Source organism: Mus caroli, chromosome 2 (genome assembly GCF_900094665.2).
Source record: "Mus caroli chromosome 2, CAROLI_EIJ_v1.1, whole genome shotgun sequence".
Classification (NCBI taxonomy): domain Eukaryota; kingdom Metazoa; phylum Chordata; class Mammalia; order Rodentia; family Muridae; genus Mus; species Mus caroli.
Genome location: NC_034571.1, coordinates 111,881,463 through 111,900,066, shown reverse-complemented (window position 1 = coordinate 111,900,066; position 18,604 = coordinate 111,881,463). Strand labels below are relative to the sequence as shown.

General features: G+C 37.6%; 1 protein-coding gene across 4 annotated transcripts in view; it reads right to left on the bottom strand.

Annotated features, from left to right (window-relative positions):
- The window catches only part of Knl1 (kinetochore scaffold 1), a 64,898-nt gene that overhangs the window by 37,923 nt on the left and 8,371 nt on the right, over nt 1–18,604 (bottom strand). For all 4 annotated transcript variants that reach the window (XM_029484719.1, XM_021156287.2, XM_021156286.2 and 1 more), the window contains exons 2-8: nt 17,149–17,201; nt 16,076–16,115; nt 14,842–14,901; nt 11,579–11,640; nt 9,882–9,934; nt 7,858–7,910; nt 1,218–5,717 (exon numbers count right to left, since the gene is read on the bottom strand). In XM_029484719.1, coding sequence (XP_029340579.1) covers nt 1,218–5,717; nt 7,858–7,910; nt 9,882–9,934; nt 11,579–11,640; nt 14,842–14,901; nt 16,076–16,115; nt 17,149–17,183 — 4,803 coding nt within the window. In that variant the 5' untranslated portion in view covers nt 17,184–17,201. The remainder of the gene's footprint in view (nt 1–1,217; nt 5,718–7,857; nt 7,911–9,881; nt 9,935–11,578; nt 11,641–14,841; nt 14,902–16,075; nt 16,116–17,148; nt 17,202–18,604) is intronic.

Genomic DNA, 18,604 nt, shown 5'->3' with positions numbered 1-18,604 from the left:
ATTAGCAGGTGGGTTGCTATGCTTTCAAGGGCAGCCTGGTCTACAGAGCGAGTTCTAGGACACCCAGGGCCACACTGAGAAACCCTGTCTCAAAACCACCAAAACAAACAAACAGATAAATAAATAAATAAATAAATCTATCTTGGTTCATTTTCAAGTATTAAACTTAACCTAGGCATTCTTCCAGTCACTAGAGAAATGGGTTCTTTGACACGAATAGTAGACAAATTTTAAACCCCAAATATTTAAAACATGGAAGAACTCTTTTCAAAGCAGACATGATAGCACATGCCTATAATCCCGCACTTAAGAGGATGAAGTCAGTGTCGATTATATAGACATTATCTTAAGAAACAAATGTGTGGGCTGGAAAGATGGCTCAGCTTTCATCTGAGTGCTGTTCATCCAAAGGTCCTGAGTTCAATTCCCAGAAACCACATGGTGGGTCACAACCAGGTGTAATAGGATCCAGTGTCCCCTTCTGGTATGTCTGAAGAGAGTGACAGTGTACTCATCTATAATAAATATATCCATCCATCCATCCATCCATACTATAAAAAAAGAAACAAGTGTGTCAGTGTGATGACCCAGTAAGTAAAGCACTTTACTTGACGCTGATGACTTCAGCTTGATCTTTAGAATCTACACCAAAGTAGGAGAGAACCAACTCCACAGTTGTCCTCTGACCTCTCTCCCCCGCACTCACACAAAATATTCAAACTCCATGCATCCCTCCCACGAGGTTCTTATACACAAAGTAATACTAACAGATCAGCAGCGGAAGTGACTGGACACTTAGAATTATACATAAGTTTGATCTGGCATTACAGAGTACATCTGTAATTTCGGCACTTGGGAGTTAGAGGCAAGAGGTTCACAAGCTTGAGGCTATTCTGGGCAATAAAGTTAGATGCCATCTCAAAAAGTCAAGACACAATTATAATATTTGGTATTTATATAATTTTAATTCCATTTTTGTGGGTATTTGCCCCAACAAGTTATTGTTTTGAGAAAGATTTTGTTACGTAGCCTTGGCTAGCCTCAAAGTCATAGCAGTCCTCTTTCCTTAGCTTTCAGAGTGCTGGGATTACAGGTTATAGGCCATCGTGTCATGTTAAATCCTTTACCAACTGACCTCTAATAATTCTACACAGTTATAGTTTTTATTGCTCAGATACTTAAAATTCAAGAACATTTTTGGGTTCGAGACAGCTTACCTCTTGATCTTGTGCACTGTCATGTGTTCTGATTTTTTTCTCATTTGTAACATCATTTTCTTCAACCCAGGTTCTTTTTTGGGCCCTGCAGTTTTCTGTTTTGTTTTCAGACGGTAAAATCTCTCTATGAGATGTGTCAATCAGAACACTTTCCTCAATGTCCAGGCTAACAGAATCTGATGAAAGTATCTCACCAGGATATACAGGGAGGTTTTCCTCATTTATAAACTGAGATGGACTCAAATTCAGTTTGGCTGCAACAGATCCAGTGCCTGGATCTTTACTACGGACTGGCTGAGTTTCTGGCTGAGTTAAGTCAGTTGCATCTGCTAGACTCTGTTCCAGGTCATCGACACCAGTGATACTACAACTCCTCTTGTTTGGTAATTTGGGTAAAAATATTCCCAATGAACATCTTCTCGTTTTGTCTTTAACAGCTGTTTTTAGTGGTACAGATGTAGTTTCAGCCTCATTACAGAAAGTTTTACTTTCTTCATCTCTATCATTCCTGGAACCTAGTCTATATATTTCTGTAGCTTGTACTAAACTCATACTATGTGCCTGACTTCCTTCTTCAAGTAACTCTTCGGCAGGAGGTAATAAGTTAGCAGTCTGAAAGTCTAAAACCTCCTCGGTTTTTCTATTCAAATTACTGAGACTTGGTTTGGTGCTACTAAAACATGAAACATTAGGTGCAACTAAAAAGTCCACTGCTCCTTCAGCATTTGCATGTGTCCGAATGACTTGTGTTGTCAGGGCCGAGTTACTAGGACTATGTACATTTGTATTACATTTATCTGTTTGAATACTTATATTCAGTTCTTTTTCATAGGTTACAGCAAAGTGTTCCACATTAGTGGGTATTTTGGACTCATTTTCACATGTGGATGCAGCGACATTTCCTAGAAGAAAAGGTAAAATCTTCTTCCCAGCTTTAGCTAATATACCTTCATCTCTATGGGCAACATCCTGCCCTTTTTGAGTTGATGGACTTTGTTGGGCTGAGAGATGAGGCTGAGAAGCAACACTAACATCAACAAAGGCCTCTGTTTGATCCTTTGCAAGGTTAAGAGATACATGCTTTGAGTTAAATGTAGCCATCTCCCCCAGAGGCTCTTCTACCAGATCTTCATCTTTAAGCAGCGCTATGGCACTTTCAGTTTGAGTGACTTCTTTTGAAGGACAAGGTGGAAAGACAGACAGTTTTTCAGAATCCATGTGATATGTACTTGGTAAAATAGCCGCAGAAGTAAATTCGTTTGGCACTTGGCAATTATAAGCTTTCTCCTTATTTTTATCACACAAGGACATAGTATTACCACCCGAATTATCAGAAGAAGAAATATTTGGTAAAGAGGAATACTTGTCACTGGATCTACAAACGTCAGCTGTATAACTGCTTGTAAAATCCACATTTTTTCCATCTGTTATATTTAACAGACAGCTTTCAGGTTTAGTTTGTTTCAGCATATTGGCCTCCACTTCCTTTCCTTTGACCTCCTCATCTCTATCAGCTTTGTGAAACTTGATTTTCATTGAACTTTGATCACTAACTACTGTACTAGAAGGAATAACAGTTGTCATATGGTGTTTGTGTTGAGCTGCTGGGTTTTTTGTGATTTCCTGAATGCGGGTATCACCTTCAGAACCACTCAAATTTTTTGTTTTTTGTATTCCCAAGTTAGTATATTCATGAAATACCTTTTCTTTGGCTTGACAATCGATGAAAACCGTATGGGATCTGGTGACATCCAGATCACCGAGATTATCTACAAACATTACAGTTTTATCCATAGGTGTAGTAGTTATTTCATCTGGTGGGACAGTTTTATATTCTGAAGCAGTGGTTTGACCTGTAGAAATCTCCATGTCCTCAGGCCCATATGCAGAAAAAACTAGTTTGGAAGTTCCTGCCAATGGCACAAAACTGAAGCCCTTTCTGTCTTCCAGCCTAGTTTCATTACTTATTTCTACTACAGAACTCTGAGTGATCTCTCTCTGACTTTTATCATTCTCTGGAAATTTAATGCTCTTGTTTTTTAGACTAAGGCTTTTTCTTCTCTGAGTTTTGCCTGACAGAAGTTCATTCAGAAATCCAGGCTTTTGTGCATCATTAGTTCCCTCTCCAGGCCCGCTATTAGACCCTTCCTCTAATATTGTTAGCTGGCTGCCTTTCGCTGGTAGATGGTTGCTTTCGCTGTTTTTTGAAATGTAAATCTCTTCAGCAGGAGTAGATGTCACTTTCGGCTTCTGTAGGCTTTCCTTTTTGGATAATTGAAAGTCAAGTCTGTCTGGAAGTACACCTTTTGCCTCTGCTTGGTAGTCAATGAAAACAGTATGGGACTTTGTCATTTCTAGTTCCTCATGATCATCTATAGACATCACAGTCTTGTTCAGATCACCAGGAGTTATATCACTGGGTGAGATAATTTTACATTCTAAAGGAGTTGTGTGACTTCTATTGATTTCCATTTCAACCTGTCCACGTGCATGCAAAATGGTTTTAGAAGTTCCTGCCAAAGATACTAAATGAGAATCATGTTTATCTAATAAAGATCTATGGTTTATTTTGACTGTGCAACTCTTGGTGATATCCATATCACCCTCATTACCCTCTGAAAATAATATAGTTTTATCAATTTTCAGTCCACCAATACTTTTTCTTCCATAGATTTTGACGTTTTGCTTTTCCTTCAGCAATTCTGGCTTATGTATATTTCTGTCCTTTAACATGTCCATATCATTAGTTGTTACTATTCTAGAGTTTGCTGCAGGAATGTTCACAGCTGTTTGTATGCTTTCTGCTGTAAGTTGGCTGTTTTTGTGTTCTAAATTAATTTTACTATGTTCTTGTACTTCAGAAGGACCAAAACCAATTACGATAGTGTGGCTCTTGGTTAGATCCATAGTTTGTAACTCCTCTGGATACATTATCTTATGATGCGAACAGTCAGGATCATCTATACCTTTCCTTTGTGGTAAAGGGAGTTTAGAATGCTGGCCTAGCACTACTTGTTTATCCAGGCTTTCCCACTCATTTAAAGGGCTTTTGCTGTGAGAGTATGATTTGGTGACATTCTTTGATGCTAAGTCAACAGTTGTAGGAATAACTTGACTTAACTTAGTTGTGTGACTTTTAGTCAGATCCATATCTTCATCTGCCAAGAATTCCATCTTTTTGTCAGCCAATGAAACAGATAAAGTGTTTGTCTGACTCCATTGTAAGCTTTCCTTAGATACTTGAGGAACTGAAATATAATTTACATCCCTTTTCTCATCTTTTGACATAGGCATAAGATTTCGGAGCACCATTTCCTTTTCAAATATTGGTATAGCTGTTATTTCTTTTTTAATGTTTTCTTGATCATGTTTAAATATTTTATTATCTATTGCAACTGTGTGACTTTTGGTAATGTCCATGCTATCCTCTTCTAAATAAATAGTTTTCTCTCTGAGTGGGCCAGCATCTGGATTGGTACATATTTTAGAATACTTATCATCAGCCTTCAGCAATTTTTTTTCCTCTTCCATAGCTGATAGACACTTAGTCAGTTCCATTGCATCATTGCTACTAGAAAGAAAAATTGTCTTATACCCTTCAATAGCTGGACTAGAACATATTGATTTTGAAGTTACAGCCAATGTGCTGGCACTTTGATTAGAAATCTGTGTGACTGTATGAGTTTCTGACTCTATAGGATGATATTTGGTAATATGAATTTTATTTTCAGGATTTGGGAAAGAGCCTTGAAAAGCAGCATTTAGTTTATCCTTAAGGGCTGTTTCCTTCTCTGGAGCTGGAGCTGGAGCTCCATCAACTGTTGTAACATTCATACCATTTTGAGTTTGAGTTTCTCTTTCAGATAAATTATTTTCTGATGACAAAACCTGTATCGTATAGTTAGTTGTCAACTCCATACACTCATTGCCATAAATTGTTTTATCACCTTTGAATTCTCCTAAGTTGGCCTCCATGGATGGAGGAATCCAAGTCTTAATACAGGCTGTATGACATTGGGTCAAATTCATACCATCATCTTGTTCTCTAAAGATTCTAGTCCTATTACTATTATTTTCATCTACACTAAGAGATTCATGCATTTGATACGTTGAAGAGGCACTGTTTGAGTCTTTGGAATAAACAGGTATCTCAGCATTTTCCTTATCAAGCTCTGTAGAAGATGAAATATGTTTTCCTGTTTTCAATCTTTTTATGAAGTTGTCAGAATTGATCTTTTCTGAGAAAATGTTTTGACTTAAGGAAATTGTGGAACATGCTAAATCCTTTTTAATTCTTGAATTTGCAGCATGAAGCTTTAAATTCTCCAGAAAGGATGTGGTATCTATTTTTGTAGAATTTTCATTTTTGGTACAATCTGAAAGACCTTTGGTAATCATTATAGTGTGACTTGCTGTCAGATCCATCTGGTTTTCATCTGAAAAGATGACTGTCTGATCATTTGCATGTTTCCTTTCATAGTTGCAGTCTGTAATTGAAAACTATAATGAAAAAATAGAAATATTAGATCAAATATAATTTTTTATAATTTATTATTTTATTTTATTATTTTATGTATAAGGGTGTTCTACCTGAATGTGTGCCTATGAACCACTTGCTTGCCTGGTGCCTGTGGAGGCCAGAAGAAGGTGTCAGATTGCCTAGAACTATAGTCACACATGATTACAAGTTGCCATGTAGGAGTTAGGAATTAACCCAGGTCCTCTGGAAAAGCATCCAAAACACTTACCAACTAAGCCAATTCTCTAGCTCCAAATACATTTTGAAAAAAGGATTTTATAACATGTATTATATATTTTTTAAAGATTTATTTATTTTATTAATATGAGGGCTCAATCTGCATGGACACCTGCATGCCAGAAGAAAGCATCAGATCCCATTATAGATGATTGTGAGCCACCATGTGGTTGCAGGAGATTGAACTCTGGAAAAGCTGACAGTGTTCTTAACTACTGTGCCATCTCTCCAGCCCCTAACATGTATTATGTAAGCACAGTTAGTAATGGTTCCAAGCTATATTGCTTTCCTTGATATAGTTTATTATATGTACTTTCTTATTACATTTTTTCCCTAGGTCTAGGGATATAATTCATTTGTTAGAATGCTTACTTACCATGTTATTATAAAGCCCTATGATCAATCCTCAGCACAGCATAGACCAGATAAGTTAATTCACATCTATAATGGAGGCAAGAGGATCAGCAAGCAGTTCAAGGGAGCTGGGCAGAGTGGTGCATGCCTTTCATCTCAGCACTCTGGGAGGCTGAGGTAGGAGATCTCTGTGATTTTGAGACTAACCAAGTTTATACAGTGTTCTCCAATATAGCCAAGGCTGCACAACAGAGTGAGACCTTGTCTCAAACAACAAAAAAAGTTCAAATTCATCCTTAGTTACATAGTAAGTTTCAAGCCAGACTGGGGTGAAAACTTGTCTCAAACATTTTTTTTTTAAAAAGTTTTATTTATTCTTATATATGTGAGTACATTTTAGCTGTCTTCAGACACTCCAGAAGAGGGGATCAGATCCCATTACAGATGGCTGTGAGCCACCATGTTGTTGCTGGGATTTGAACCCAGGACCTCTGGAGGAACAGTCAGTGCTCTTAACCACTGAGCCATCTCTCCAGGCATCAAACATTTTTTTTAAAGCTAAAATCTATAAATAAATTCCTTTTAGTTTAGGAAAAATTTAAATTCAAAGTTAATTACATGCCTCCTGCACTAAAAAAATAAAAAGCACTGAATGTATGAAATGAAACTATAATGAAAATTCTGTATTGAATAGTCACTTCAACCCTAAATAAAAAGCCTTAGAAAGGCATCTGTATTGAATTCCAACCCTAAGTAAAATCTTAGAAAGGCACAGGTACATGATGGCTAGTTCATATTATATTCTATAGTTTGGGGAGTCTTGTTTTCAAACATACAGTCTCTAATTTCTTGTTATTCAAAGTACAGTCTGTGCACCTGCATGTCAGTGTCATTCAAGAGATGGTTAGAAATGTAGATTCTTGAGGCATAGAAAAATGCCTCAGCAGTTAAGAGCATTCTCTACTCTTTCAGAGGACCAAGGTTCAGTTCCTAGCACCTACACAGCAGCTAGCAACTGTCTCTAACTCCAGTTCAAGGGGATCTAGTATCCTCTTGCACACAATGCATGCATACATAAAGTGGAGCACTCATACATCCTGTAACAAAATAAATATTTAAAAAATATATATAATCTCTGAAGAGTTTACCATTTTCAACTGGACACATATTTGTCTGTCTACCTACCTACACACAATACATATTTTCCATGTGTGTGATACTGGGTATTGAATATAGACATTTGCATATGCTAGACAAAATACCACTGAGCTATATCTTCAATCCCCCCCAAAAAACCCTCTATATTTTAATAAAATTCTGAGATATTTCATGTGATCATTGAAGTTTGAAAGGTCTTTCTATTATTTAAATTGGCAATGACTTAATTTACCTCAATTAACTGAAAATATAGGAAGTTTTAATAGGTTATGATAATTCACTTTGGTAAGTTATCTCAAAATTATACCACTACAATAAAATTTTGTTAACTATGTGAGATTAAATTATGAAGATATTTGCATGATTTCATACCTCCTTTTGTTGCATCTGAGTCTGAATTGGAGCACAAAGCAAAGTGTTCATACCTATAGAACAGTAAGAAAAAGATTACAGTAAGAAAAACATCATACCATAAGTCTTTTTTTTCTTTCTTAGGACTGTCATCAGTTAGAAGTATTTACCAGTGTCCTGGTTGTTTGGCTGTGAACTTGACACAGCTAGAGTCATCTGGAAAGGAGAACCTCAGTTGAGAATATGCAAGTCTGTAGTGCCTTTCCTAGACTAATGATTGCTGTGAAAAGGCCCAGCTTGTTGTGGTTTGTGGCACTCCTTACCAGATGGACATGCCTTGTATAAGAAAGCAAGATGGGCAAGCCATGTTGAGCAAACCAGTAAGCAGTGTTCATCCTTGGTCTCTGCTTCAGTTCCTGCCTCCATGTTGTTCCTGTCTTGAGTTCCTGTCCTGACTTCCCATCAAAATGAACTATAACTACAAACAAAAATAAACCCTTTCCTTGCCAAGTTGTTTTTGGTCATGGTGCTTAACAGAACAATAAAAACATAATAACTAAGACAATAGTTATTAAGGTCTTCATAAGGACTTATGAATTAAATATCTTTAAGATTGGCAGTGGTGAGCCGGGCGTGGTGGCACATGCCTTTACTCCCAGCACTCCCAGTTCCGGGACAGCCAGGGCTACACAGAGAAACCCTGTCTCGGAAAAAAAAAAAAAAAGACTGGCAGTGGTGGCATACGCTTTAATCCAGCACTCAGGTGGCAAAGGTAGGTAGATCTCTGAGTTCAAGGCCAGCCTGACCTATAGATTGAGTTCCAGTAGAGCTAGGGATACAAAGAGAAACCCTGTCTTAGAAAACCAAAATAAATAAATAAATAAATAAATAAATAAATAAATAAATAAAAAGATTCTGAGCTCATATTTTCCTCCTTCTCCAATGCTGAAGATCAAACCCAAGACATGGCAAGCAACCATTCTATTACTGAGTTATACTGTAGTCCCTGAGAGCCTTTTATAATGATAGAAAACAGTGATTATTATATCTGCTTTGGAAAAAAAATAAATCTTATCTGTGCTAGCAATTTAATTTATCTGCTTGCTTTTTGAGACAAAGTCTATGTATCTGGAACTCACTATCTAGATCAGACCGACCTCAAACTCAGAGATCCAACTACCTCTGCCTTTCAAGTGCTAGAATTAAAGGTATGTGCCACCACAGCTGGCATTATTTTTTATATTTCATCTCATGTATCGCAGGTTGGACTTAAACTTGCTATGTAACCAAGGATGACCTTAAAGTTCTGATTCTCTTGCATTCACCTCCAGGGTGTCAGGATTACAACTGTATACCACATGTTTGTGTATGTGTTTTTTGGTTTTCTTTTTGGTTTTGGTTTTTTGAGACAGGGTTTCTCTGTGTAGCCCTGGCTGTCCTGGAACTCACTCTGTAGACCAGGATGGCCTCGAACTCAGATATCCACCTGCCTCTGCCTCCCAAGTGCTGGGATTAAAGGCGTGCGTCACCATGCCCGGCTTCATGATAGACTCTTGTAACCTATTTCTTTTATAAACTGCCTTGGTCATGGTGCTTTATCACAGCAACAGAAAAGTAACCAATACAAGGTATGTACTACCACACCTGCCACCCTCCACCACTTCACCACAACTAGCCTACACTGGGCTTTTAAATAGGTACTGGAGATCCAAACTCAGGGCCTCATGTAGGTATGGCAATCGCCTTACAATAGAACGACTTCTTAAGATAAAGTACTTAAATATTAAATAGTATGATAGAGCTAGCAAAATAACTTAGGGGGCAAAGGCATTTACTGCCAAGTAGAACCCAAACTCAATCTCGAAGACCACATGGTAGAAAGAAAACAGAATCTCAACTGTCTCTTGACTCTACACGTCTTAAGATGTATGCTTTCTTCACACACACACACACACACACACACAAGAGAGGGGGGGTTATGAGTACATAACCACAGAAAAGTTGTAAAGAAAACAGATTAGCAGGGACTGAAATTACATATTTACCTGAGATTTCTGAATTTCTCTCTGTTTTCATATGAGACTCTGTCTGGAATACTCTAGAACAGAAAAAAATAAAGAATACTGAAAAGCCTTTATTTTTAAAGAATTTCCTATTGTTTTATTATTGACAGCATAAAGTGCCTCTGTATTTCTAATTTTTAAAATCTCTTCCTTTACTTTTGTTGGCTGGAACCTCTACTACAATGGTAAATAGTAGAAATATTAGTAGTTATCATTGTTTTGTTACTGCCTTTCAGGACTCATTCTGCTTCTCTTATATAGATAATACTGAATAATAACATTTGAAAAACAATTTTGCACCCACACTCACACACAAATCACACACACTCATACACAGCACTCCCACTAATAAGAAATACATTTCCATTTTTAATTTTATGTATGTTGGTGTTTGTGCACCACATGTATGCCATGCCCACAGAGGCAAGAAGAGAGAGCACAGTCTCCTGGAGCAAGAGTCACAGATGGTTCTGAGCTGCCATGTGAGAGCTAGGAATCAAACTCAGGTCCTCTCAAGAGCAGCCAGTGCTCTTAACTGCTGAGCCATGTCTTCAGTCCCATAAATATATATTTTGAAAGGAATTTTAAAAATATATAGCTGGGCGATGGTGGCGCATGCCTTTAATCCCAGCACTTGGGAGGCAGAGGCAGGCGGATTTCTGAGTTCGAGGCCAGCCTGGTCTAAAGAGTGAGTTCTAGGACAGCCAGAGCTATACAGAGAAACCCTGTCTTGAAAAAATACAAAAAAAATGCCAGCAAGATGTCTCTTAAAATACTTGATGTGAAAGACAACAGCCTGAGTTCAATCCCCCAAAGTAGGAGAGAAGTAACTGCCCAAAAGTTACCCCCTGACCTCTAGACACATGCCAGGGCAGGATACATGCACACACGAATACATTTTAAGTAAAAAGTATTTTTCAAAATAAAGCAATACTCTGGCTGTGAGAGGATAACTCCGTCAGTAAAGTGCTTGCTATGTAAACATGAAGATCTGAGTTTAGACTCCCAGCATGCACGTAATAAATCTTCCAGTGCTGGGAAATAAGAGACTGGAGGCTCCCTGAGTCCCATAAAGAAGCCAGTCTAGCTGTGTCAATAAGTTCCATGTTGATAGAAAGACCATGTCTGTGTCTCTGTCTCTGTCTCTCTCTTTAAGATTTATTTATGCTGGGTGTGGTGATGCACGCCTTTACTCCCACCACTTGGGAGGCAGAGGCAGGTGGGTTTCTGAGTTCGAAGCCAGCCTGGTCTACAAAGTGAGTCCCAGGACAGCCAGGGCTATACAGAGAAACCCTGTCTCAAAAAAACCAAAAAAAAAAAACAAACAAAAAAAAAAACACATTTATTTATTGTATGTATGTGAGTCGCTGTCTTCAGACACACCAGAAGAGGGCATCAGATCCCATTACAGACGATTGTGAGCCACCATGTGGTTGCTAGGAATTGAACTCAGGACCTCTGGAAGTGCTCTTAACTGCTGAGCGGTCTCTCCAGACCAGAGAGACCCAGTCTCAAAAAGTAAGGTGAAGAGAGAGTGAAGAAGATACTTACACAGGAACACACACACACATGCATGCACTCTAATATTTATTTAAGCAAACAGACTATCCAATTAAGTTCCCACCCATGTATTTGATAGGGGGAAAAACCTATAACAATGTACTTTCTTTTCAACTTACTTTATAGTATCTGCAAAGCTGACTCGACGAGAGCTTTTCCTTTTTCTTGGAGGATTAGGTTCCTAAGAGAAAACAGTAAAGGATACAATTCTTAATATAAATCATGGTGAACTAGATCTCCAGACTATTAGAAGCAGGGATCAATTCTTTTTTTTTTTTAATTTTTAATATTTTTATTACATATTTTCCTCAATTACATTTCCAATGCTATCCCAAAAGTCCCCCATAGCGCCCCCCACTTCCCTACCCACCCATTCCCATTCTTTTGGCCCTGGCATTCCCCTATATTGGGGCATATAAAGTTTGCAAGTCCAATGGGCCTCTCTTTCCATTGATGGCCGACTAGGTCATCTTTCGATACATATGCAGCTAGAGACAAGAGCTCCGGGGTTCTGGTTAGTACATCATGTTGTTCCAACAATAGGGTTGCAGATCCCTTTAGCTCTTTGGGTACTTTCTCTAGCTTCTCCATTGGGAGCCCTGTGATACATCCAATAGCTGACTGTGAACATCCACTCCTGTGTTTGCTAGGCCCCGGCATCGTCTCGGGATCAATTCTTATTTTGAGTTAATAATAGATTTCCAAACAGCCCGATATAAAAGCACTTAATGAACATGAATATGATTTTCCAAATACTTTTTGGATGGCTGTAGTACTCAGGATTGAACCGGTGGTTCATGTAAATATGTATTTTCTTTTGTCATTGCTTTGTTTGTTTTCAGACAAGACCTCAATACATAACCCATGTTGACCTCAAATTCATAATCCTCGTACTTCAGTTTTCTGATTGCTGGGACTTTAGGTATGTGTCACCACTCCTAGAGCATGATTTTTCAGTAAGAATTAAAATAAGCATATTATTGGTTTTTGACCTTTTGGCTAAAATCAAGTAGAAATAAGCATACTAACACAAACAATATATAACAAGAAAGACTGGGCACAGAACAGGAGCTATGTGGCCAGCTGTACTGATCTTATTACAATGTATTCTAAAATTACAAATAAACAGCTTTTTGTTTGTTTGTAACATAGAGTCTTACTATGTAGCTATGACTAGCCTGGAACTCTATGTAGACCATGTTAGATAGAACTCATAGAGATCAGCCTGCCTCTGCTCCCTAGTGCTGGGATTAAAAGCATGCAGCACCATGTTCATCTAAAAAACCTTTCATTATAGTAAAATCCAAGTAAGTTACTATCTTTTGTGATTGTTGTAATTATTGTAGTCTATAGTCCAGGCTATATTCAAATTTGCTATAAAGCCCAAGGATGAATTTGAAATTTCATTTTCCTAGTGCTGAAATTACAGGCCTGTGCCATCACACCCAGCTATAACATAATTTATCAACTTAACCACTCTGCCTTGACAAGTACTTACACTTCTTTGTTAGTGGTAAAAACTACATAAAGTTAAATTTACCATCTTTACCATTTAAAAAAATGTGTTTATGTGTGCTTGTGTGAGTTTATGTATACCATATACATGCAGGTGCCATGGAAGTCAGAAAAGGGCATCAGATCATTTGGAACTACAGTTACAGGTAGTTGTGAGCTACTCAGCTGCAACTAAATCTGTGTCCTCTGCAAGGGCAAAAAGTGTTCTTAACCACTGTGTCATCTCAGCACCCTCATCTTTATTACCACTTTAAAAGTACACAGTTCAATAGTGTTGAAAACATCTTGTTGTGTAACCACTCTCAAGATCTTCATCTTACAAACGATAACTATACATATTGAGCCATTGGAGAGATGGCTTAGTAGTTAAGAGCACATACAACTCTTACAGAGTATCATAGCTCATTTCCCATGTTAGGAGATTCACAACCACCTCCAACTCCAGGTCCAGAAGGGTATCCGATGCCTTTGTGACCTCCATGGACACTTTCACACAAGGGTGCATATGACACATACACAAAATTAAAACAAACAAATAAGTAAAATACACATTTAGATCCTTCCTCCAAATCCTTGTCAACCAGCATTCTATTTTGGTATTTGGTATTATCAGTTGTATGAGTAGAATTTGTCTTTTTGAGACTTTTTCTTTTCATTTATTTCTTTAAGACACTTGCATGCTATTGTGTCAGATTTTTAATACTGAATTTCATTATTTATAAATAGCAAATTTTGTTTATTTAAATAGATGGGCACTTGATTTTTTTCCTACCTCTTGACTACTGTGATTAATGCTGCTATGACTATGTGTCTCTTTGAAGGGGCTGGAGAGATGGCTCAGTAGTTAAAAATATGTACAGCTCTTGCAGAGAACTCAGGTCTGGTTTCCAGCACCCCAATTGGGAAGCTCATAATTATCTGTATTTACATCTCCAAAGGATCTGGTTATCTCTTCTGGCTTCTGTGGGCTTCAGGGATATAGAATACATACCCATGTGCAAGCATTCACATATACACATAAGTTAAAAATACAACTTAAAAAGAACCAAGAATATTATGCTATCTGTATTAAGCAGTCTCTATGGTCAAAGGTCTAATCAGTCACAGTAGGCAGGACAGAGTAGATAAAGTGCTTGCCACATAACTGAGAGAACTCAATTGCCAATCCCTAACATCCATGTAAAAAGTTATACACGGAGGCCAGATAGCTAAAAGCATGTACTAGATCCTGTTCTAGGTTAGAGAGTCAAAATACTATTCCCTATTCTAATCCTACGGAATTTTAAAATTATAAATGCCAACTTATTCAATAATTTGGACTTTTTAAACACTGTGCCCCACAACCTCATGCACAGTAGGTAAGCATTCCATCATTGAGTTATTGAAAAAGAAAATGGAAGCAATGCGATACTTACCTGTATACATTTTTTTTAAAGATTTATTTATTTATTTATTTATTATATGTGTGTACACTGTAGCTGTCTTCAGACACTCCAGAAGAGGGCATCAGGTCCCATTACGGATGGTTGTGAACCACCATGTGGTTGCTGGGATTTTAACTCAGGACCTTTGGAAGAGCAGTCGGTGCTCTTAACCGCTGAGCCATCTCACCAGCCCCCTCCTGTATCCATTTAAATGGGAAACATTTATAGTATTATCTCTTCACATAACTAATAAACTTTGTGATGATCTCTGAAGCCAGGCATGATGACAGAAATCTATAATCCAAGCTCTTGGGAAGCTCAGGTGGAGAAGTGCCACAGGTTCAAATTCTCTCTAGTCTATGTGAGCGAAACCTACTCTTAGCAAACCAAGCCCTCCAAAATAAAGTCACTGAAATGGCAGAGCATTTGCACTAGAGACTTACCTGATTTGTTTGATTTCCACATTTGAGGTCCTGAAGAGGACTCCTTGGGGGTTTCAAAATCTAAAGGCAACAATTAGAATTAGTCAAGAAAATTTAATGTAGCTACTAGTCAATTTAAGTTATATGAGTAGAGAGCTAACATTTCAATTAAAATCCCTGAGATTCTTCAAAGTCATATTATTCACTGTTACGTTTCTGACTTAAATGTCTGACATTTATGCCTTCTCCTGACCCACTCACCCAAATTCTTTTGCACAAAACGATCTAAGCATTCTGGATAACACTCCACACCAACTCAAGGGTACTGAGACCATCTAACAGTCTGCAGTTTGTTTTTTCATAATGTGCAGTTCAATAATGAGGGCATGCCCTATAATAGGATAATCACACTAACACAATTCAGTATTAAGTCCTATTTCCCTACCTTGAGAAAATACATCAAACTCTTTACACAGAAATTAAACGTAGAAATAAGAAGCACTAGATATATCATAGCAATCAGAAATAATTACATAAATTATGCCTGTTAGCAAAACCTACCCCAAAGCAGTTGAAATAGGAAAAAAGGAAAGAAAATCCCAGCAGAGTTATGTCAGAATCCCTTATGGGTAACTTCTACACACAGGCATCCTATACCATTGTGTTTTTCAGTTTCATAATCTAACATAAATTTACTATGTGAATCAACTTGGGTGAACTTTTGTCTTGCAATAGTTTGAATGCCAGGTTAAATATATATATTTTTAAAAGAAAGAAATGTATACATTTTAAGCACTTACATATTGAAATGTAATTTATTATATAAACACTTAAAATATCACAATGCTGTAGAAATATGCTAACCAAAAGTTTATTAAATTACAAAAAAAGTGCAAAAATATGAATTTTAGTACACTTTTGAAATGTATAACCAGACTATTTGAGTCTTTACACAGAAAGCAATAAGAAGGTAGCTGGGAGCCGGGCGGTGGTGGCGCACGCCTTTAGTACCAGCACTTGGGAGGCAGAGGGAGATGAATTTCTGAGTTCCAGGCCAGCCTGGTCTACAAAGTGAGTTCCAGGACAGCCAGGGCTACACAGAGAAACCCTGTCTCAAAAAACAAACAAACAAACAAACAAACAAACAAACAAACAAAAAGTAGCTGGGATGCCAAGGTAAAGCCACAATCAAAATTCCTGTAATTGTATTCAGTAAAAAGTAACATCTATTAATGTAAATAAAAATATTTCTTACTGAGGAATGCTGTCTTCTAACAGGCCTCTGTGTATTGTCACTAAAAGAAAAGAGGAAAAATTATTGTATATGTAGATAAACAACTGAATTTCTAAAAGCTGTCATCAATTCATCCCTTATGTGTTATAAGACATCAAACTCTGCATTTAAGAATACAATGTTTTAAAGGCACATTGTGGTCAAGCCTGGTGGTACAGCCTGTAATCACAGCTCTTTAGAGGCTAACGCAGAAGGGTCACAAATTTGGGCCTGCCTCAGATACCAAGTAAGTTCAAGACCAGTCTTAGCAATTTAGTGAGACCCTGTCTCACACCAAAACATAGAAGAAGACTGAGGGTCGAGGTTCAGTGGCAGAACGCTCACCTAGCAGGTATGAAATCTGAAATTCAATTTCTAGTACCAAAGAGGTGGGTGTAGAAGTTGAGAGTATAGTTTAGTGTTAGTTCTTGCCTAGTCTAAAGATCACTGCCATTACATTCTACTAGTTACCTGTTCCAAGGGAGAATATGAGATTTGTTGCCAACATGATTTTTCAAGAAAAACTGAAAACCTAATTATTGTATGAAATCTTGAGATTTTTTTCAATTTTGGTAATTATCTGAAAAATTAAGAGTCATATATATTAAAAATTAGGAACAGATGTGGTGGCACATGCCTTTAATCCTAGTACTCTGAAGGTGGAGGCAGGTGATTCTCTGAGTTTGAGGCTAGCCTGGTTTACTTATGAGTTTCAAGCCAGCCAAGGGCCTCATAGTAAGACTGTCTCAAACAACACTGTTTTTTAGGCTGCAAACTGATCACTAGTTTATGGTACCAATTTTGGAGAAATCGATTCATCTCATAAGACCTTAATGAGATGGGAGGTGGTCTCTATGAAAGTCCTTCAAGTCTTAAGTTCTTACTCTAATGAACTTATACAGACATGGCAGGAAAGCTATCACTTTGTAATACCGACTTCTTTTACTTGGAACAAAATAGAAAACAATTTCAGACATTACTGATAGTTCTTAACTAATTTGAAGTGACCTTTCTGTAATAGAAAATAACATTTCAGCAGCACTGAATCAACTTACTTCTCTTCATTAGCTTCTGAATATACCCCATCCATTTTTGAAAACTTTTTTTTCTGTAAAAAAAAAAAAAAGCACATAGTATTAACAAGTAAAAAAGATGAAAAATATAATCTATGGTAGATTAGGAGCATGGATGTGACTTTAGAGTTATTTTGTAAAGAAGACTAAAAATAAGAAGCAAAGACTACATTGTGAGCTCTAAAACATGAGAAATTTAGGACAGTACCATGTTATACTTAATACTGGAATTTTTATACTCAGAGTAAAAATCTAAGCCAGGTATTATGGTCATCCTTATAATCCTAGTACTTGGGAGGTGGAGGCAGGAGGAGCAAGAGTTCAAAGCTAGTCTCAGTTACATAGCAAGTTCCAAGTCAGCCTGGGCTGTAGCAAGAGGGAAGCCATCCCTATTGTCCTACATCTCTAGCCCCCCCAAATCAAGATAAAATTTGTAGACTAACTCTGAGCACGATGGCATGGACTTTCCAATAAAAATCTGGCCAGTTGGCATGATAATTCAATAATATAATACTTGGATTACATAATAATTCAACCTCTAAATGGAAGTCAATCGGATACCTAAAATAGTGGATATATCTTAGGAAAGTTGAATTATGCTGGATATGATAGCACATAACTATAATCCCAGAACTCAGGAGGTAAGAGGCAAGGAGAACTGCTACAAGTACTAGGATTAAAGGCATGTGCCACCATACCTGGCCCTAATTTTTAACATATACACGGCGTGTCAGAAGCCAACAAGCTAATAACTAGCAAGTGATGTTTCTGAGATGGTCCATCTTGGATTAAAAATAATAATAATAATCTGCCGGGCGTGGTGGCACACGCCTTTAATCCCAGCACTCAGGAGGCAGAAGCAGGTGGATTTCTGAGTTCGAGGCCAGCCTGGTCTACAGAGTGAGTTCCAGGACAGCCAGGGCTACACAGAGAAACCCTGTCTTGAACCTCCCCCAACCCCCAAAAAAAATCTATGATGGATTTGCTCCAGTAGGCAAGGACAAGGAGAAATTCATTTTAGGAAAGACTCCTGCTATTAATATGCTTTTCCCAGTATATCTATATCTATAGATATTAACCTAGCCAGTTAGCTCAATTGGTTAGAGCATGGTGTTGATAACGCCAAATTCACGGGTTTGTTCCCATACAGGCCAGCAAGCTGCCTAGATTATGGGGGCTGGTGAGATGGCTCAGCTGTTAAGAGCACCGACTGGTCTTACAAAGGTCCTGAGTTCAAATTCCAGCAACCACATGGTGGCTCACAACCATCCCATAACAAAATCTGATGCTCTCTTCTGGAGTAGCTGAAGACAGCTACAGTGTGCTTACATATAATAAATAAATAAATAAATAAATAAATAAATAATAATATAACACTAGGTCTTAGCCCACTCCTTTGAGCAAATCTTTGCAGAACAAAGATGTACAGTCTTATAGT